We start from the raw sequence: 21,726 nt of genomic DNA, 5'->3' as shown, positions 1-21,726 counted from the left end.
CTGGTAAGGTGCTTGCCCTGTGTCCTTGTAAGCTTGTTGCTTTGTGTTGTACAAATTTGATCTAAAGCTTTTTCTATTATCAGTTCAGCTTCAGATGGCTTCACAGACCCTTTATCTATAAAGAGAGTCTAATGTGAAGACTTGACTTCCCACACAGTGGAATCCAATGTTGTCAGTTAGGGAAAAATACAAATGAAAAAGAACTAAGGCTGAATGAACCAAATTAATTTTATGCCTCAGTGTTCAGAGAAGGGTATCCAGAGCAATTCGGTGTTCTCCACTTTGAGTAGGATGCAGGCTTCTCACTTCGGATGGATTTTAACATACCAGCATTTCTATTTCTATATTTTCCCTTTTGAGATGTCTTTAATTTATTTTAATCTGTTGTTAAATTGCTTAGCCGGCTTTGGGGAGAGTGTTTTAGTTGCTTTTGATTTGCTGATACACATTTACATGGAATTGGAATCTGCTTTCTCAGTGTTAAATTGTTTCTGTGGTGTCTTCAAGGGATTTACTCTTGTAGATGCTCTGTTTAATTAGTTTCCATTAGTGTTACATGTTTATCCCAGGTAAAGCTAGATACAATAGTTGTGTTTTGTTTTCTTCCCTCTTACCTCAAACAGGTTGAATTTGAGACCTTATTTATCTCTGGCTTTTCAGTATTTACAGTGTGGACTAATTCATGGCTTTAGTAGGAACAAAACCCATAACTTGCTCCTACTATTAAAATTTATGATTAAATGCTTTTCATGAAGTTTGAGTGATTTAAATAGCTGTTCTCTGCTGTACTCTAGTGTGATGTTTATCCAGCATGTAAAAATAACTGCAGATTCCCCTTATTTCTGCCCTTTCTACCTTTCATCGTTATGTGGTAAGTGTCATTATTTTGGATTGATGGTCAGTAGTGTAGCATTTATATAAACAACATTTTGGGGTTGTTTAGCCTGGAGAAGAGGAGGCTCAGAGGTGACCTTAGTGCAGTCTACAACTACCTGAAGGGAGGTTGTAGTGGAGTGGGAGTCGGCCTCTTCTCCCGGGCAACTAGCGATAGGACAAGAGGACACAGCCTCAAGCTTCGCCAGGGGAGGTTCAGGTTGGACATTAGGAAGAATTTCTTCTCAGCAAGGGTCATTAGCCATTGGAAGGGGCTGCCCAGGGAGGTGGTGGAGTCACCATCTCTGGAGGGGTTTAAGAAAAGACTGGACATGGCACTTAGTGCCCTGGTCTAGTTGACATGGTGGTGTCAGGGCAATGGTTGGACTCGCTGATCCCAGAGGGCTCTTCCAACCTGGTTGATTCTGTGATTCTATATGATGATCTCTATATATGAACTTCAACTCACAGAAAGTCTGGATATGCTTTTACAGAGTTAAATACATTTACCTCATTTCCCTCTCTCCACTTTTCTACTTTCCTTTTTTGTTACAGCTGTACAGCTCCTACATCAGCATAATTAGTTCTCATTCTGATTTAAATCCTTTATCAATAGTATAAGCATGTTCCTCTGGATGTTTTCTTCTCGCACACTGAGAAGCACATTCTATCCTTGTCCACATTTAAAACTAGACGCTCTAGTTTTTATGTTGGATTCGTGGACTTGCATTTGTACAGGAGCCCTTGCACCCTTGTGCTTTGGCTGTCTTTTGTTTCTTTTTTTTTTTTAAACTCTGCGTGGTTGAAATGCTGTTTGGTTAGACTGAGCTTTGCTATTTCCTGTCAGACTTCAGTAACTACTTTAATGCTTTATTTCCAAGAAATACAAAGTTTTAATAATTACATCCCTAATTGATGTGTCATCCTGAACTGTGCATGCCTTTGCACCTGGCAACTTTCTGCTAAGTTTAAACAGTCTTCATCTTGGTTTTAAACTTAAATACCAGCAGCCTATTTTTGTTTTATTTTAGATAATGTTTGTGCATCCTATTCCAAGAGTCTTTCCGCAGTCTAATAAAACTGAACCCTTGCATCGTTTTCTCATCTACTCACTGAAATGCTAGTTTACTGCCTGAACCTGCGCTTTGATACTGGGACCAGTTCAAAGATGCAGCCGTGGAGACAATCTTGTAGTCAGGTGGCTAAAAAGCTAATTCTGTCTCCAAGTGCTTTGCAAATTCCTTTAGATGTTGTTATTTTTATCGTGAATGGCTCCTTCTCAGTTTTCTTCAAGAAATGCTCTGGATGCCTCCTGGGTATCATAAAACCAACTGTCTTTGCGTTTAGTAATCAGAATACCCAAGAGCAAGCTTGTGTATACTGCTTTGAGGCTCAGATCTTTGCGTATGCAAGCATTAAACTACACACTTAAATGAAATGCTGGCAGTGAAATCTGAAATGATATGAAATTAGCTTAATTTTACGATTGGTTACGGACAAGAAATTTAGACCAGTCTAATCTTAAAATTTGGTAATGCTTTTAAGCATGTATAGAAAACAGCCTGATATATAATTCATGTAAAACAAATGTTTTATTTTATGAAACTAGTAAAAGCTCTGTTGTTTGGAATGTGGATGTGGTCTATCTAGACTTCAGTAAGGCATTCGACACTGTCTCCCACAGCATCCTCCTAGACAAACTGGCTGCTGGGGCTTGGATGGGTGGACTCTTTGATGGGCTAAAAACTGGCTGGATGGCCGAGCCCAGAGAGTGGTGGTGAATGGGGCAAAGTCCAACTGGCGGCCGGTCACTAGCGGTGTTCCCCAGGGCTCAGTTCTGGGGCCGGTGCTGTTCAATATCTTTATAGATGATCTAGACAGAGGGATTGAGTGCACCCTCAGTAAATTTGCAGATGACACCAAGCTGGGTGGGAGTGTCGATCTGCTGGAGGGTAGGAAGGCCCTACAGAGGGATCTGGACAGGTTGGATAGATGGGCCGAGACCAACGGCATGAGGTTCAACAAGAACAAGTGCCGGGTCTTACACTTGGGCCACAACAACCCCCTGCAGCGCTACAGGCTGGGGGAAGAGTGGTTAGAGAGCGGCCCAGCAGAAAGAGACCTGGGGGTGCTGATCGACAGCTGGCTAAACATGAGCCAGCAGTGTGCCCAGGTGGCCAAGAAGGCCAATGGCATCCTGGCCTCTCTTAGGAATAGTGTAGCCAGCCGGTCTGGGGAAGTGATCGTCCCTCTGTACTGGGCACTGGTGAGGCCGCACCTTGAATCCTGTGTCCAGTTGTGGGCCCCGCACTTCAAGAAAGATGTTGAGGTGTTGGAGCGAGTGCAGAGGAGGGCGACGAAGCTGGTGAAGGGTCTGGAGGGTCTGACCTACGAGGAACGGCTGAGGGAGCTGGGGTTGTTTAGCCTGGAGAAGAGGAGGCTCAGAGGTGACCTTATTGCAGTCTACAACTACCTGAAGGGAGGTTGTAGTGCAGTGGGAGTCGGCCTCTTCTCCCGGGCAACTAGCGATAGGACAAGAGGACACAGCCTCAAGCTTTGCCAGGGGAGGTTCAGGTTGGACATTAGGAAGAATTTCTTTTCAGAAAGGGTCATTAGCCATTGGAAGGGGCTGCCCAGGGAGGTGGTGGAGTCACCATCTCTGGATGTGTTTAAGAAAAGACTGGACATGGCACTTAGTGCCCTGGTCTAGTTGACATAGTGGTGTCAGGGCAACGGTTGGACTCGATGATCCCAGAGGTCTCTTCCAACCTGGTTGATTCTGTGATTCTGTGAATGCCTTCTTTTCTGTCTTTGCATTTGAAGTTAATACAGAGCTAAAGAAGATGGGAAATCATAGAGTTTAGGATCTTGAATCTGTAAGGTACGTTCATTTTAATAAAACTATTGATGACTGTGCTGTTGGATGTTCACTATTGCGAGCAATGGTGCTTTCCAAAATGGTATTTTAAATCTCCTTACGCTTTGGTAAGCTGAGGGTTTCGGCAGCTAAATCAGTTCAGTATTTGTGCTCTTCTATAGGTTCAGTACTGTATGTTTCAACCTTCTTTTATTTCTTGGCCAAATACTATGCTCAGGGAGACCTAAACAGCATACAGATGATAATAATTCTCCTCACTATGTATTCAGGAGAGTTGAACAGCATAAACTCTGGCTTTATTTGTTGCTTCTTCAGTCAGAGCTACAGTGTTGGCTGTTACATTGTGTTCAGAGACCGTGAGAAAACTGGGTTCTGAACCAAAGATGATCTACATAGGGCTGATATTGCAATAAGAGTTGTGGATGACTAGCAACTAATAACAGGGATTTATGGATGTGGTGCTGTGTTACAATGGTGAAGCTTTGATGAGCATGTTTACAAGGTCCTTTGAGTTTCAATATAGTGGTTTTCATTAAGTTTATTTATAATTTATAGTTTTTATTGGCTATACTTAAATCTAGTCTAAAGGTTTTTTCGAAGGTTTATAGCAAACTTAAAGAAATATAAAAAGGTACGTAACTTTATCCGGTGAGTGTGTTTATCCAAATATTTCATCAAACTTCTCAGTTTCCTTTTTAAAAGGCCAGTTAGGGATAGACTGACTCACTCTCCTGTCTGACAGAATGCAAAGACATCCAGAGTTCAGCTGGCAAGACTATTGAATAAAAGGGAGAATTTTAGGATTTCAGGGAGTGTGTCTTGCTTCTCAGTTCCCCAGTTGGATGCAAGATAAAATGTTCAAATGAGAACCATGTGAAATCTTGTCTAAACCTCTGAATAAATGATGTCCCAATTTCCTGATGACTTAAATGCAAATTGTAGGATCTGAACATTCCTAAAAGTCATCTGAGTAGTCATAAATTTATACATCAGAATAAGGTTTACAGTGCTAAGAATTTTCTGAGAACCCTAAAATTCTTAGCGTACAAATCAAATTGAGGGGAGAGGAGAGGAAGGTGCATGGTCTCCATTTCTGCTAGGTTTTATTTCCTTTTCCACAGGATTGTCTGGTTTTGTTCACATTTTTTCCCAGGTTATGAGGAGGAAGGAGGCTAGCATAGCATGTAAGGAAGTGCAAGTGAGATGGTAAGAATTCTGATTGACTGAAATGGAAGGATAGTTCAAGAAAACCCCTGTTTTGTTACATATACCCTGATAATGTCTGTAGGGCATGTGTCTGTCCCCAGTGGCTTGAAGATACTGTGAATCAAAGTGCTGAGGCTAAGGAATTTCCCAGTAGTGTATAGGAGGCAAGACTCTTGACTGGTTTGAAAAGTGAAGAGTTCTCTTCAAGTTGCAGGTTTTTAATCAGGCCTCTTCTCCCGGGCAACTAGCGATAGGACAAGAGGACACAGCCTCAAGCTTCGCCAGGGGAGGTTCAGGTTGGACATTAGGAAGAATTTCTTCTCAGCAAGGGTCATTAGCCATTGGAAGGGGCTGCCCAGGGAGGTGGTGGAGTCACCATCTCTGGATGTGTTTAAGAAAAGACTGGACATGGCACTTAGTGCCATGGTCTAGTTGACATGGTGGTGTCAGGGCAACGGTTGGACTCGATGATCCCAGAGGGCTCTTCCAACCTGGTTGATTCTGTGATTCTGTCTGTGATTCATAATTTCAAGCGAAATGTGTAACTTGAAAGGTATTGGCAAGGAAGTAAATAAGGCATTGTTCCAAAATGCAGTTTTGGTGATTTTCTTTTGCAGTGCCATAACCTGATGCTGTACCTGCTGAAGCTGCTAGGAGTATCTTGGGCAGAGAATGGGGGCAGACCTGTGCAAGGTGTATCTCGTCAAGCTGCTATGCACGTTTGAAAACAACCATGTTTCTTCAGTGAGTTTCCCTTCTCCAACACTCTTGGCCAAGGTGGAGTCTGGGAGAAAATAACTGATGGTAGGCCACATTTGTCAGACATAAATCAGTTGGCTGTCTAGGTATTTTCAGTGTTATTGTCCCTTTGGCACTTTTAATTTCCTATTTTGGGGGGGAATGAAACTTTTCTATGGCAAAATACTTCCCCTCTCCCCTTTCAGTAGCTTGATCACCATGACCCCATCACAACTGTTGGTTGTGGGTTTTTTTTTCTGCTTGAAAATTAATGTTGTCAATGATCAAGTCATAGTTTGAGAGCCTTTAGCGCTGGAGCCTTCTGTTGTCAGTATGTCTGTACAAGCTTTAGCTTTTACCAGTCGTGTTCACCAGCACAAACTTTTCTGTGGGAGGATGAAGGGACTGGTGAAGTCTCTGCCTGCTCAGTCTTCGGAGTTCCTTCAAATGGTGCCTTGCAGGGGCCGTTGGGCCGGGTTTTTGTCCCAAGGGGTGCACAGTTGAGACCTGCTGCGGAAGGGGGGTGGGCAGGTCTCCACTCGGAATCGTCCTTGAGCAGCAGACCTCGTTGTAGTCCACTCACACTCTCATCTTAGGGTTTTATCTGCTGTAGATCTCAGCTGGGCCTGTGTCTGTGACCAAAACTGATGCCTTAGGGTTCTTTTTCAGTCTTAGCCAAGTATCTAGAAATCTTTCAGCAGAGTAACAATTGTTTCAGGAAGGACTGTATTGACTTGTTAAAGAGAATGAATTGTTGAATTAATAGAAAAGTATAGTTTTATTTATGACAATGCAACTTTTATAGAACAGTGCTACAGGGATTGAGACTTTTCTGTTTTGGACATTTGAAATGAGAAGCAAAATTGTCGCCAGTATGTTTGAAGAACAACCCTCTGTTGCCAGGAATGAGATTAGATGATGTTAATGGTTTTTCTTATATCTACTTCCTATTACTCCTATGTCCTACTCTGAGCCATCCACCTGTCCTGTGTCCCTCTCCCCCTGCCATATAGGAGTCTGAAACAGGAATTTTAAAAATGAAAGTTCTTAAATCCCTCCTGACCTTTTAGTTTATTTCTGAATTTATACATATTCTATGGCTTTTTTTCCAGTCTTCTTAGCAGAAAGGTTCAAATATTGAATGTACTTTTTCAATGTGCTCACATGTTTGGTCTTCAGACACAAAATAAGTTAGATGTTACCTTGTCCAAGTGTGTGATGTTTTCCTGAAAGGTTATACAGTGTACACTGCAGGCTCAAGAAACAAAAAAATAATGTACTTAAGTGAAAATCAGAATTATCATGTAAAAAGATTTTGGTGGTTTTTTTAACAATTTTTTCCAGTAATCTCTGTTCTCAACAGATTTAATGCTACTGATTTTCTTGTTTATTCTCTGTTTAAAATTACTGTCTTATCACAGAGACTGGGGCCGTGACATTCTGTCAGGGCAACGGTTGGAGTCGATGATTCCAGAGGTCTCTTCCAACCTGGTTGATTCTGTGATTCTGTGATTTTTCTCAAACTGCTTCAGTCTCCCCTGCATGCTGCTTTCATATGTGTGTATAATGCTCAGAGATTTTATAGCTGGGCATAAATGCGTTGAAGCTTCTAGGATGCCATGGGAAACTTGGTGCTGAGTTCAGACCGCAGGTCGTGGTGACTGATGGGTGACCTGCACTCTCGGTTCTCACGGCCATTTTGCTCTTGCCTGCTCTTAAGATATGAAACTAATTATAGCACATATAAGTCACTTAAATTTTTCTGCCACGAGAAAGATCTTAACTTCATTGAGACTTCTCCTCCTCCACGCTCGAACAGGAGTAGAACTTTTCCCATAGCAATGGTTTGTGCTGGAAACTTACAATAGTGTCAAACTTTCTATCTTGGAGAACGATTTATAGATTTTTCTCTCTCTCTGATGTGTTTTCTTTTCAAACCCCAGTTACAAAATCCTGTGCCAATTTCTCCCTCTCTCCCAGCCCCACCCTACAATGAATCAGAAGTGCACAGAGTCTTTTTTTGGTCACAGGTCTCGGTTCAGTCATCCGCTTCTATTGTTGCTCATGATTAGACTGGTTAGGCTGTGCTGCACATCGAGTGGTGCACTCAGTCTTATTTGGAAATGTAAATTGGTGACTGGAGTGAGTGCCCCATTACTGAGGGCAGCGCCTCGCCATGAACATATTTGGGCAGTGCTTCATGGTCCGTGTTGGTCAGTGGTTAGGTTCCAAACAAAGTATATGGAGTTGGTGTTGATTTCCAAGAGCCATAAATATTCTGAGACTTGCCAGCTTAGAAGGGTCATCTTTCCCTTTGAGCTCTGACACTGCGGTTAAATGTGCTGGCCAGAGCTGCCACCAGGGTGGTTTGCCAGGATCATCCCTTTCAGGAGAATTTATGCCCTCCCTTTCCCCACTCATGAACAGAGAGAGTGTAGGAGAGCATCGTTTGACTAAGGTTTTGTCATTGTGTCCTCCCTGACCTCAGAGTACACGATGATAGTGTCAGTTGGGAGTCATGACAGTGTACCTGAAGCAGTGAGCAGGCGTCTTATGTGCTCAGAATTTAGAGAAATTAAATATGAGCCTCACTTCTCGCTGTCATTCCACCAATGTCGGTCGACTTGCATGAGAAATGATTATCACCCAGATCTTGCATCTGCTTGCTGCTTACAGTTGGTGGAATAATTCAGAATTGCACAATGGATCTAGAGAATTTCTCAGCTGTGTTAACACTGAGTTGAAAGCCCTGTTTCTATTTGTATTTATTTTTAATCTTTACTTTGAATAAACATAATGTGACCTTATTTAACAGTTTCGGGTTTTTTAATCCTTTTGTTAACCTGAATTTACATTTCTTTCTGAATTTACATTTTACATATCTTTACTTTGAATAAACATAATGTGACCTTATTTAACAGTTTCGGGTTTTTTAATCCCTTTGTTAACCTGGATTTTATTAATTTATTTGCTTTAAGATAAAGTATTTTGTTTCCATCATGCACAGAAACTCTTGTAGAAATCTTTGAATCCTTTAATTTTGACAAGGGTTTGATTTCACAACATCCGTGGGAAGTTATGTATTGCAATGGTACCTAGTTTTTCACATATGAGCATGAGGTAATTAATCTGTGATGTAATTAATCTGTGTACATCACTTCCTTGAGTCTCTCTTGGTGCCTCAGTGGTGTTTTTAGTGGGACTGTCCCGTTGGGGTGTAATGCAGAATAAGAACACTAATGTTTTCTTGTGGTGGGTCTCTCATTCACCTACAGAACACTAGATACCCATGAAAAAGGTCAAGGGTACAGAGATCTGGCATCCATTTCACGGCTTGCAAGACATAGTCTCAGGCATATGTAATATATATAACTCAGTGCCAGAAAGCTAAAAGGAAATGATTGCATTTGAGTACAATGCAATGTACAACAATAGTGCAGTGTGAATGAAATTAAAAACTGCTGGTAACACATGGAGAATAAATAAGTCAACAGTGTTTATTTTTACTGTAGCTTTCTATAGAGATAAGATCCTGCTGCTTATAATATTTAATTGGCTTCATTAAGAAAAACAGCAAATATTAGTAATGCCCACTGTTATAGAGTACTGGATTTTCCAGAGCTGGGCACTCGATATATTGTTATTCCAATGTGTGAATGTGTCAGAATTAAAGTACAGCAACGTTACACTGACAACATACTAACACACTCCACGTTTTAGCTGAGATGGTTCCTTCTCTCCTTGATGCCCTGTCCCCTTTTTCAAGCGTTGGTCACTTGACCTACTGTGAGTAGCAATTACTTTCATCTGACACTTTTAAAAAAAAAAACCCAAACAAAAAACAAACAAACAAACAAAAAAAAACCCAAAACACTTAACCTAGAGTGCTCAGTTTTATGAAATCCCATTTCTTACCTGCTCAATACCTGAGCAGTATTATAACATGATTTAATTTTGGTAAATTTTTAGTGTGATGTTTAGTCCATTGCATGAGAAGGTAAGAGTGTACTCTAAAGGTATACACGAGGAAATACATAGCCTTAATGCACTAATGAGGGTGCATCCAGTGAAGAGACATAGAGGAGTGAAATAGCTAATGTGGAAATGCTACAAAAATATTTTTGAAGTGAGGGCCTGGAAAAGGATTTAGTTATTTGGATGGACAGAAAGATATGTTTGGTTTATTCGTGTGGGTTTTTGTCTGTTGGGTTTTGGGGGGGGGGTTTAAACTTTATTTTCTTGGCAGTGCTATGAAGAATAATTTGTGAGACTTAAATGTAGAAAATGTGCCTAGGTATGACAGGCTGAGTGCCAAGCAATATGACTTTGTTATCCCAGTTTTAAGACCTGAGGTATTAGAGAATCTTAAGGATGAAGCCAGGGGAAGGGGGATAAAAGACTGAGTTCCCTTCTAGTCTCATGGAGTTGGGGATGATGGCAGGTTGCTCACAAATGGTGAGAGTTGTTGTGGTGGTTGGAGTAGACTTGAGTCATCAGCATAGAGATGATGGCTGTCTTTGAGTTTCTGTGAGGAGAAGCACCGAGAGTGAATGGATAAAGAGAAAACCTAAAGAATAAGACCTGTGGGGTCCTGTGGACAGGGTAGAGGTGGACAATGAGAAGTTTCCAACTCAGAGTACACTGTGGAAACAGTTAAAGAAATGAGTCCAGCTGGAGTCACTGAAACTCTTATTGCAGTCTACAACTACCTGAAGGGAGGTTGTAGCACAGTGGGAGTCGGCCTCTTCTCCCGGGCAACTAGCGCTAGGACAAGAGGACACAGCCTCAAGCTTCGCTGGGGGAGGTTCAGGTTGGACATTAGGAAGAATTTCTTCTCAGCAAGTGGATGAGTATATTTGGACAAGTAGGTGCATCCTCAGGGAAGATACAGTGGAATCTGCATTTGAATCTGAAGTAAGTATCCTTCCTAGTCCTTGATCCTGCCCTCCATCCCCCAACCCCATGAGATGCAAGAGCTTCTAAACAAGCTCAATGGCTATTTTGCTATGGTTCTTCTGGTGCACCTAGTAGTTTCTGTATCTAGATTCTGGAGTTTTTTTGCATTCCTGTGAGTTTGGGTGCTGCTATTTCTTTAGGCTCCAGCAATACAACAAAATTTTCTCTTTTGGACTAGTGGTCTTGCTCTAGTACACTACCATGCACATGAGTTTGTGTTCCTGTCTGATCTGCACACACAGAGAGTACAATTCATGTTGAAGTGCAGGAAAGACCTATCCAGTCATTGCCCATGAACCTCCTTTTCTCAACAAAACTCTTCCGTATCTGATAGGGGTTTGTCAGTGGCTCCATGCTTTAAAAGTACATATGACTGAAGATTAATAAATATAATGATAGTAGCATGATTTTATCATTCTTTTACTGGTAAATGTCAGTTGCTAAGTGTTGAGACACTTTCCAGTTTGGAAGACCAATATTTGTCTCTTAACTAAAGCAAGAGAATGGAGGATTTTGTTTTGGCTGGCAACAAGAAAAACACTTAAAATGCCTGAAGGGTTAACATGAAATGCTAATCTGCTTGTCATATCTGGGAAGCTGTCACTAGTCCTGTCATGAGCTTGAACTCCCAAATGTGACAATGTCCAATTGCTGAGGCCAAACTTAGTCTTGTTGCCTTGTTATGAAGTCAAAGGAGTTCTCAAATGATTAAGGTGGAGGGTTTTTACTGAGTCAGTGAAGACTGCTAATATTTTGCATGATCCAAACATGGTTTTTAACTCTTTTAATGAGAAATGTCATGTATGGAGTGAGTAAGGCGGCAGAAAGGCGCTAGAGATGGAGGCTTACCTAGTGTTTGTAACACATGATCGTCTGATAATCAATTAATCCCTAAAATTTTCATTTAAGAGTTCTTCAGTTCTGTACTTCCCGAGTGCATACTTAAGAGGAAATGCTTTTCCTCCTCCTTATTTGAAAATATATTCAGAATCATATGTAAGAGTTGGATCTTACTGACAGTTTCTTTATTCTTGCTGTCAAGAGCAGTTTTCAGTGCTTTAGCATCACTGTCTTAAGTTTTTTTTTCATTTTGATCACATAATCGCGTATTATTCGTGTACCTTGTGTGGCTTGCATGCACTCTGTATTCTTCGGGGGTATCGTTAGCATATCCTGTAGCCTTGCTCATTGAGAAAAGCAAGATACTTTTTTGAATAATTGAATGGAAGTGCAGGATTTTGCTTTGAAACTGAAATACTGTTGGGAATGTGATATACCCTTCCCCACTTAGAAGAGAAATGCTCCTTTTGGCTGAAAACAGAAGAAAGTTCATTGTTGAATACTTAATGGTTTTCTGAATATTTTTTTTTTTTAACTGAATTGTCAGGGGGGGCAAAAATTTGTTTGTCGTTGCTTTGTGTATGAAACTTTTCATAGAGTTCTGTTTGTTCTTAATCCAAATTCATCTCCTGAGGAGATTTAAATTGCTCTAAGGTTTTGGAAATGTAAGAAGAGGTCACTTGTGTGTGTTCTGAATGTCAAGTCAGGCTTATGTAGGAAGAGCAGTGCCTTAACTTGCTGAGCGTTTTTTTGGTTGTGGGTTTTTTTGTTGTGTTTTTGGTGTTTTGTGGGTTTTTAGGGTTTTTTTTTGTTACGGCAGGCAATTGTGTGGAGATCTCGATGGCGACATTACTTGGCAAACATTTTGGAATCAGCTCAACGTGTGACATCACACCCCCTGAAGGTTTTCCACATAAAATACATCCTCCAAAGAAAATACGAAAATTGAGACTTAATCTGAAATCTATTATTACATCCTCTAAGGTCTCATTAGGCACCTCAGTATTTCTTCCCACCTCCCCCCCTTTTTTCCAGGCAGGTTGGCTAAATGTTGCAGATAATAGTGGTAAATGTTTATGACCTTATTGGGGGGAAATATGGAGGAGGGGCAGGGAAGAGAGTTTTAATCCCATGTCTGCTCTGTTTTCACAAGAAAGAAAATACAAGGACTCTGATGCTTAGTCCTTACTTCTGTGCAGCTTTTCACACTGTGTCAGTTCTGTGCCTTGTGGGGAGGACTTTGTATGTGCTTTTCTGTGTGTGCTGGTCCTTTCCTGCATCTGTACATCTTTCTCTGAGAAGCAAATAGTTTTTTTCCCCAGCTGCTTTAATGGCAATCCATAAATACGGCTGGGTACTTGGTGGGAAGCATCTGCGCTATCTTTGATAGACCAACAGGAGAGAGGTAGAGTGTGAAGGGTGAACACTGCCAAAATACATGGAACATGATGTTACACAGACGAAGCAGAGGAAGAGTTATCTGTGCATAATGTGAGTTTAGAATAGGCTTGATGTTCTCACACCCAGAGATTTCCATCTGGAAGCTGTCCCAAAGCGAAAGGAAACGGAGACAATGTTCTCCTATCTTCTGGAGTAGCTATCCAGGGAATAGGAAATGTTCTTCAATACTTTTTTTTTTCCTTAGAATGTGTTCAGTTTTACTGCAGATTCAGAGAAGCCACAGTTTAAAGTGGCTTTTTTAAAGACAGTAAATGACATTAGATTCTTCTTAATCCTTCTTCTGAGAATTGGTATTGCAACCCTCACACTGTGCTTAAACGAGCTGTGGTGCTTTAGTTTACGCTTAAAAATAAAGTTGGATTTATGGTTTTTATGCCAATCCTGATGTGAGAACTTTATGGCACTGCTCTTTTGAAAACTTTCTGTAAATTATCCTCTGCCTTTGCTTCCTCTCTCTGTATTTCTATGGTCTGTCCAAACACCTTCTACTTTTCCTCATGTCTTTTTCTTCTGCCATCAAAGGCTGCGTGCTTGATTTCATATTCTGTTACTTACATACTACAGTCTACACTGAGCATCTTAAACAAGCTGAAAGGTTCACCTGCTTCATGTTGGTTGTAACTTTACACATTTGTGTATCTCCCTGTATTCTCTGTGGTGTAACGTACCTGTCGTCCTGCCGCAGCGCTGAAGAATCTGCCAACTGTTTGACCTACCTCACTTGCTGATGGAGATGTAGACACTACTGTTATTTAGGAGTAATTAGTCATGTTTTCACAGCTGAACTCAAACCACAACTCTGCAAATATTTATGATTTTTAGTGGATGCAGAATAAGAAGGTGGACAGATCCTTAAACGTGATATTAAATTATAGGTATTTCTTAGGAGTATGGCAAGAGGTACCTTACCTTTCACGTTCTTGTTCCAGTAAGTTTGTAAACTCATTGCTTTTCTCCATGTATTTGCTGTGCTTCCTCTTCTCTTCTTCCAGTTCATACAGTGTCTGTCTGTGGGATTTTTCTACCATTAGAAGTTGCTCCAGCATTCGTCTGTGAGTTTCTTTCTGTTTTTCTACAACTTTATCAAGCTACAAAGAAAGCAAACACTCCTGAAGTCTTTTGAAAGTCTTTCTTGCTCATTTATGAAAGATTTTAAGACAGGCATAATAATATAAAATGCATTTAATAGCCTAATGACCAGGCCCTTTGGTATCTGTTTGGAAAGGGTTATTTAGTTCTGTCAGTCTAATTTTGACAAATTAGACAAATAAGTTAAGGTACAGTTTTGCAGGACCCTCAGTCACCTTCTGTTCCTCCTCCTGCCATGACTGATCCTCAACCGCTACTAATTAACAGTTGCTGTTCCCTGGGCTGTGCTTTTCTCATTGATCATTGTGGTAGAGAAGCAGATGTCTTGGCAGAAGCAGCCTGTGCTTCACACAGAAGTAAACTGACTTTTGGTTGAATAGAAATAGCTGCCTCATCTGTAGCTGCATAGGGAATGAGAGTGTTCAACTGTCCTTGTAAGGCAGACAGTTTTCCTCTGGTTTCGCAGTAAATGCATGATAGAACCAAGAGTAGAAAACAATTCTGTCTCCTGTGCTTATTCTGAGCGTGGCTCTGGGTTTCTGGGGTAAGTAAGTGCTAAATTTTGAAATGGAAGGATTTTTATTGAACGGTGGCATTTGCTGGTTTGTTCCTCAAATTTTGCACATTGTGAAAGGGTTTGCCTTGCAGACGGCACCTTTGTAGCACACTTTGAACATCAAATTCCCTCCCCTTTCCCAAGGATTTCTGTTGAGCTTCTAAATATTATTATATAATGATATTTTAACTTAAATAATCTATGTTTTGGTAATAACTTTTAGTTTTTCTAAACCACAGAGGTATTGGCACAACTGGAGTTATGCTGTAAATGATTTCACAAACTGAGAGAAAATTATCATTCTGAGGATTCTCTTATAATTTTGAATTCTGTATGTGATGGGGTTATGCAAGTGTGTGTGTGGAACCAGAAGGGGTTTTCCTCCTTCGGCATTATTGATCTAGCTGAAGTTTGAGGAGTGCTCACTGGAGGCCATCTAAAGACCTGGGAAGAGTCTGTATTAGTGAGAATCTTTGTGCCCTGCTCGTTCCCCTTCCCCTGTGGAGACTGCCTCCCTCATCAGGTCAACACAGGGGTCAGTTCTCATCCACTTTGGAAAAGAGAAATTTTGAGCTCAAAGCCCAGTGCCTCCTTTTAACCACAGTCTGTTCTAGGAGGTCAAGCTGCTTTGCAGTGCTTCACTCTACTAATAGGAAAGGTTTCACAAATGGGCAGTGTGGGAAGCAAGGCTGGTTCTGGTTCTCCATCATTTCCCCCACAAGGAATTTCATGTGCCACAAGAAACACTGGGGCTTCAGATTCTTAGGGCCACTGCTTATTTTGGACCATTTAATTCCAAGGAGTATGGTTAATTATCTTTTCCTCATGTTTTATTCACAGTTTGGCCAATAGAAGTGATGGCAGGAAGAGCTGGAATGCCTAAACATGAGTTTCTTGAATGAATGAGAATATCCTCAATTTCTACATGGGCTTCCAAGTCTCCCCCTGCTTACCTCAGCTTCTTTTTAAGCTTTGTACATTCTCTTATGTTTCTCCTAAATCATTGTTAACTTTTTTGGTGACGCTGCTATGAATAAGGAAAAAGGAGCTATTGACAAGACTTCCAAGGTGGTTTCAGTCCAAAATATTCCAACAGAAACGGGGAGCATGTTGAAAATTGCCCGTTCTTTCTGCTTATGATGTCAGAGTGTCTTTTCTGTTGTGACATAGCTGAGCTCATTTCATGCATGATCAAAAAAATGTAAAGAAACCTATGACTGTCCTTTTTGGTTGTTTTGTGGCACTCTTACAGCAGGTTGTTAAGGTTTTTTTCATCTTGTTTACTCATAATTTGCACACTTGTACACCAGCAAGGTGAGTGCTTTCTGGAGTCATGATCTTGAAGTAGGACCTCTCTTGGGAAAACATGTCTTACCTAAATCCTTGCATACGCAAGCTTTCTCAGTAATCAAGTGCAGCTTTGTGCAGTAATCTCTTGGCTGTTTTTTCTATGTCTTTTACAGAGGTTGAAAACGGAATTGTCTTAAAAGGTAAGGTTGAAGAAAACTGGCCATTTTTAATTTCTCCACACTCTTTCTTCTTCCACCAGAAGCAGAAATTTCAAAATATAAAATCTTTTGTTCAGCTCCTAGCTTACCAGAAAGAGAGAATTCTCAGCGTGTTTTATCAACCTTCCTCCGCCGCCAAGGGTTTGGATGGTTTTTTGAAACAGCTGTTGCACAGCTGCATGAAAGCACCATCACCTGAGTTTCTGCTCCTCACCTTTTTGAAGGTCATGCTGGCAGGTGGATATTTGCTGTTCTCAGAAAGCAACCTGCCTCCTGTTATTTAGTAAAGGTGTGATGTGGTGCTGTTTGCAACTATAGCCTTATCTTATTTAAATTGATACGAACTGGGCATCAGCCTTGCATGATGGTGCTTGCTGGTCTCAGCCCTTGGTGCGAGGTCAGGTGGGGAAGAAGGCAAAGGTGTGAACTTCTGATTTCTGATGGCAGGCAGTGTGCGTGGATGGGGTTAAGATAGCCAAGTGATGTGTTTGTGTGGATTGAACCACCACTTCGACAATATTATCTAAGAACCCGAGGGGATGTGTAAATTGCTGTCAGAAGAAAACACTGAAATTTCTGGCTACAAGCTGATCGTAAATCAAATGACTCCTGTTTCCAAACGTAAATGCCTGATGGGGATGAGGGTTAGTCATGAACACAAACAACATGAACCAAATAGAAAATAGTCCTGCTTCTGCACTGCTGGGTGTGAAGGGTGTGGGACCTGCCAGCAGGGTTTTATGGGTTCCGTATATTTTGTTTGCTCTAGAGTTTTTGTTGAATGGCTGAGAGAGGTTAATTCAAGCAGTAATCCAAGCAGCAAGTATGCGAGAAGGTGGGTAGTAACTCCAGGTTTTTGTTTCGCAGTTCTCAGTGAGCAATGCCAGTGCCTTTCGCTTCGCAGCTGTGTTTTTGTCAGTGTTGAGATTAGCAGTTTGGATTACAGACTGGTATTGGGAATGGGAGAGGTGTGTGTACAAGGCAGGGAAGGGGGAGTGAGGAATTTGAAAGTGGCTAAAAGAACAGTAGTGTCCTGAAAGGGTGAGATGAGTAAATAAGCTGCTGCATGAAAGCTGTCTTCATGTTGCACTTTTGTCCTGTTGCTCAGATTAGAAGATGCATTCAGGTTTTCTTTTCAAGAGTGCTGTCAAATCAGTTCTACCGTGAGCATTTGCATCTGGTGTGTGGCTGTTGTGGCTGGGGACCAGGTGGAGAGCAAGAGCTTGGGATTCCTCTGAGGAGAGACAGGAAGAGGTGCTGGGCCTGTCTCCTGGTACAGGTGGGTGACAGAGAAGAGAATTGGAGAGGCAGCAGATCCTACATCACAATTAATGCAGACACTTGAGATCTGCATGTAAACTGCCTAACGGGTACGGGCGTTTGGCCTTGTGACACTTGGGTGTGTTACTGTGCCATGTGCCTCTCCCTCCCTGCAGGACCAGGCAGAGCAGGGTCTGGTACTGGGTGGCTGCCCTTCTGTGTGTTTTGTTTGGAAGGTCTGTTGTGTCCCTCTGCAAGTTAAGGGCACTTCCCCTGGGAGCAAATTTGACTCTTGCATTTTCCCTGGGAGATCTTGTGTCTGACTCCCATGTCTCCAGCAGAGAAGAGAGAGAAGCTGTGTGAGCCCCTGCTAATGTGAGATCCTCTCCCAGCAGTGGGCTTCAGCAGCCCCTGGTTCCTCAAGCTACTCTGTCCAAATGCTAAATCTGCACAGGCAGAAGTATCCGTTTATAAGTACACACACACATTTACTCAGCATATACAGTCCTTGGCTAAAAGCCACAGATGACTAATAAGCAGCAGTATATATGTCTTCTGTTGAAAACTGAAGTGATAAAATCTCAATTAAGTGATTTGTTGTTTTGTTCTTGCTAACCAGATGGGCATTTTGCTAGAATTAATACTTGAACATAGTGTACAGTACCATGGAAAATAAGAGGCATGGTCTTACGTAGCTGTGAATTTTTTTAGCAAGCTGAAAATTCACAGGAATTTCATTGTTTAATTTTGCCACTAACTTGTGTCTGAAGTCAAACTAGAATGGTGCCCACTAAGTTGGAACTGAACTTTTTGTCTTTCTCTTTTTAGACTGTTCTGTGCCAGAATAAAATACAGGTTAGTTACATTTCTTTATCCAAAGTTCAGTGAAATACGATTCCTGTTAATATCCTCATGGTCATTGTTTATAAATGTATAATCTTGAGTTTAGGATTACCGGAGATTATGGGAGCAGTTCCTCCCTTGTCTTTTTCAAACTTAGCTGAGCCAAGTTTCCACGTGGATGTCTTGGTCTGCTTTTTCTGAAAGCCACATTGTCAACATTATTGTTCCAGTCCCTTCCTGTGACTGTAACTTATTGGTGCCCTACATCTTTCCCCAAGTTGATTGGCACTGGGATTTTCAAAGTGGATTCAATTTTGAATTATCCTTGATGGATGCAGAATATAGGCTTTACTCTAGTTTTGCTGCTTTTAGAGGAGTTCTCAAGGGGGTAGGAGGGATGGTTCATCACATTTCAAACAGTGAGGCACCAGATTTTTTTTTATCTTTGACTGTTATTGGAAGCTGGGGAGAGTTGGAAGCCAGAACTGGCTTTCTAATCCCATGAAGGTTTGAAACATGAGAAAAAGACACCATAAATTCTGCAGTATCTTCCTCTTTGTCTCTCTCTTCCTATACCACCTTCTCTGATTTTTTGATTATTGATTATTTGTTTATTTTTGAATCTGGGAAAATGGTTCTTATGCTGTTATTCTGTATTTACTAGAGTGTTGAATATCATTTGTCTTCAATTCAAGAGAGGTGGCAATTGATCTGAAGCCAGATTTTTTCATGAATAACTGACTTGATCTAGATTTATAAACCATGCAAAGATGGAAAACCTTTTCAGGTCTTTGAGTCAGAAGCAAAACCATAATAAAATTATTTTCTTTTCTTTTAAAGCCCTTTAAACATAAACCGATTTATTGTATCTTCAAGCGTGAGGAATAAGAGTAAGCTTATCTGGCATTTGTTAGGCTGCAGAAAGAAATAGCTGCAGAGCAAATTTGGCTGGAAAAAAACTCTGCTTTCAAAAAAATAAAAAAATATCCTCATAGCCAGGAAGACATGGGTTTGGTCTGTCACACTCGTGATAGGTTTTGCAAAGGAAGATGTATTACTACTGTTTTCTATTTTGCTACATTTCTTCACCTGTGAATCCTGTTCCTAATGAGTAAAGCTGTCCAGTCACCAAATTTTCCCACTACGTTCTTAGCCAAATTTGTCAAGAAACTTCACAAATTTTAGGATAGATGAGTGAGTTGTGAGAGAATGTTAAAGGACCAGTAATCTCACAGATGCCTTCTGAAAGTCAGTGTATTTTCAGCTGAGTTTTGGGAATATCCTCTGTGTTCAGGGCTACAAGGCTAAATTGTCGAGGGTGAGACACATATCACAGAATCACAGAATCAATCAGGTTGGAAGAGCCCTCTGGGATCATCGAGTCCAACCGTTGCCCTGACACCACCCTGTCAACTAGACCATGGCACTAAGTGCCATGTCCAGTCTTTTCTTAAACACATCCAGAGATGGTGACTCCACCACCTCCCTGGGCAGCCCCTTCCAATGGCTAATGACCCTTTCTGAGAAGAAATTCTTCCTAATGTCCAACCTGAACCTCCCCTGGCAAAGCTTGAGGCTGTGTCCTCTTGTCCTATCGCTAGTTGCCCGGGAGAAGAGGCCGACTCCCACTCCACTCCAACCTCCCTTCAGGTAGTTGTAGACTGCACTAAGGTCACCTCTGAGCCTCCTCTTCTCCAGGCTAAACACCCCCAGCTCCCTCAGCTGTTCCTCGTAGGTCAGACCCTCCAGACCCTTCCCCAGCTTGGTCGCCCTCCTCTGGACTCGCTCCAACACCTCAACATCTTTCTTGAAGTGCTCTAGAGGAACTAAATCAGAAGAGGTTTTTGTAGGCAGATACAAAGGTACATTGTCGTGGTGGCAAAGGGGGAATTTAGATGGTCGGTTCCCATACTTCGTGGCTGGTTCCACCTCTCCCTTGGTTTTTATAAACATTTAAAAAATCCAAACAAAAACTAAAGAGATCTCTGACTTAATTGGGGGGAGGGGGGGGGGTGGCATCCTTTGGTTTACCAAGATATACGAAGTGCCAGTGGTCCTTCTAGCCTTTGAGTTGCTTTCAGGATGTTTACCTTTGCCTTTTGGAATTGCCAGACCCAGTGGTGTTAGAAATTCTTTCTCTGCCATTAAGAGTAAGAAGGAAAAAACGTGTATAAACTTGTGTGAAGTAACAGACTGAACTTATGTTTTCAAACTTTTTTGGACTTCTCTTCAAATCATTTCCATTTGTGCTCAAAGTTTCTGTGACATAATGCCACAATGTTCTAAAATAAATTAACCTCCACAGCTGAACTTTATCTGTTTCAGATTATAGCCAGAGACTTTAACCTTTGAGCCTCTGAAATGAGTGTTGACCTTTTGCCTGACAATCGTCTCTGAAATGAGCTCTGTATCCTTAGGTACGTTTCTGTTCAGAAAGCTTGGAAAACACTTGGTAGAAGAATTTTATTCATAATTTCTGCTTTTATTTTTATGATGATTATCTATACTGAGCAGCATATTAAAAAATGTTTACCTAAATTCAAGAGGAGACGCTTACTTGGGAAAAACCCACATATTCTGATATGAAGAGGTTTTAATATGCAGTGATTTGCATTGCAGGGCAGAAATGAAATTCAGATAACATTGTTCAGAAAGTATGGCTGCTGCTACAGTGTAATTAAACTAAAGGTTACTTAAGTGTAATGTGAGAATATTATATTTCTGCCTGTATGAAGTTTCTAATGACAGCTCATTACAGTAACCGCTCAGACCAAGCAGGTATAGCTGTGACTCCCCCAGCATTAGTGGGAGCTGGGATGTGTGAAGGCAGAAGGCTGGCTGTCAGAGTTTGAGTTAGACAAAACCGTGTCTATCTGTGTTTAAAGCCCACAGTGTGCAGTATAAATGAGGATCATTAGATACCTGGGTTTATTACGAACCCCACTGGACCCTGGACTTTGTTTTCTGTCACTTACACTCGTGGTAGATTCTAGATTTAGAGCTCATTTGCTTTCTTACCCTGAAGTCAGGGAGATATTTTCTGTTGAATTTGGTGGGAACTAAGGTTAAATATCAATATGTTCATACCTCTCCCATAGGCTTTTCGTAGATATCTTCTTGCCACTGCTCAGCCTTTGTTTGAATAGCATCTCGCTGGAGGGCCTCTAACACCTTCTTGGGAGTAACAAAGCCATATTGTGCTTCAAGCAAAGCCAAGTCAATTTTTTCAGCCTTAAGTACTCCTATAACTTCATCTTGAGCCTGCAGAAATATAAAGTAAGGTTTTATTTTGTTAAACTGTGCATGTGGATTTACAGGTTAGCTTTCTACTTTTGTTTTTAAGAAAACTAAAAAACTTTTTAAAGAATGCTGTGTATGTAAAGCGCCCCAAAATAGTTGGTAACACGAAGGCAGTTAAAAAGCATGAGGGAATTATTGGTCTTCATATTTTATTAGTTCTGCATAAACTCCAATGTCTTCAGAACCCTCATCAATACTGAAGTACTTTGTCAGTGATC

The 21,726-nt window shown here is 41.2% G+C and overlaps 2 protein-coding genes across 8 annotated transcripts in view; one reads left to right on the top strand and one right to left on the bottom strand.

Annotated features, from left to right (window-relative positions):
- CMSS1 (cms1 ribosomal small subunit homolog) overlaps positions 1-21,726 on the top strand; it is a 246,919-nt gene that overhangs the window by 66,561 nt on the left and 158,632 nt on the right. The window lies entirely within an intron of this gene.
- FILIP1L (filamin A interacting protein 1 like) overlaps positions 1-21,726 on the bottom strand; it is a 212,370-nt gene that overhangs the window by 64,797 nt on the left and 125,847 nt on the right. For all 7 annotated transcript variants that reach the window (XM_068417328.1, XM_068417329.1, XM_068417327.1 and 4 more), the window contains 2 exons: positions 21,296-21,469; positions 13,862-14,040 (listed from right to left, as the gene is read on the bottom strand). In XM_068417328.1, coding sequence (XP_068273429.1) covers positions 13,862-14,040; positions 21,296-21,469 — 353 coding nt within the window. The remainder of the gene's footprint in view (positions 1-13,861; positions 14,041-21,295; positions 21,470-21,726) is intronic.

This window comes from Nyctibius grandis, chromosome 23, assembly GCF_013368605.1.
Source record: "Nyctibius grandis isolate bNycGra1 chromosome 23, bNycGra1.pri, whole genome shotgun sequence".
Classification (NCBI taxonomy): Eukaryota; Metazoa; Chordata; class Aves; order Nyctibiiformes; family Nyctibiidae; genus Nyctibius; species Nyctibius grandis.
The sequence above is the reverse complement of the archived record's forward strand: the minus strand, read 5'-3'. Positions and strand labels throughout refer to the sequence as shown.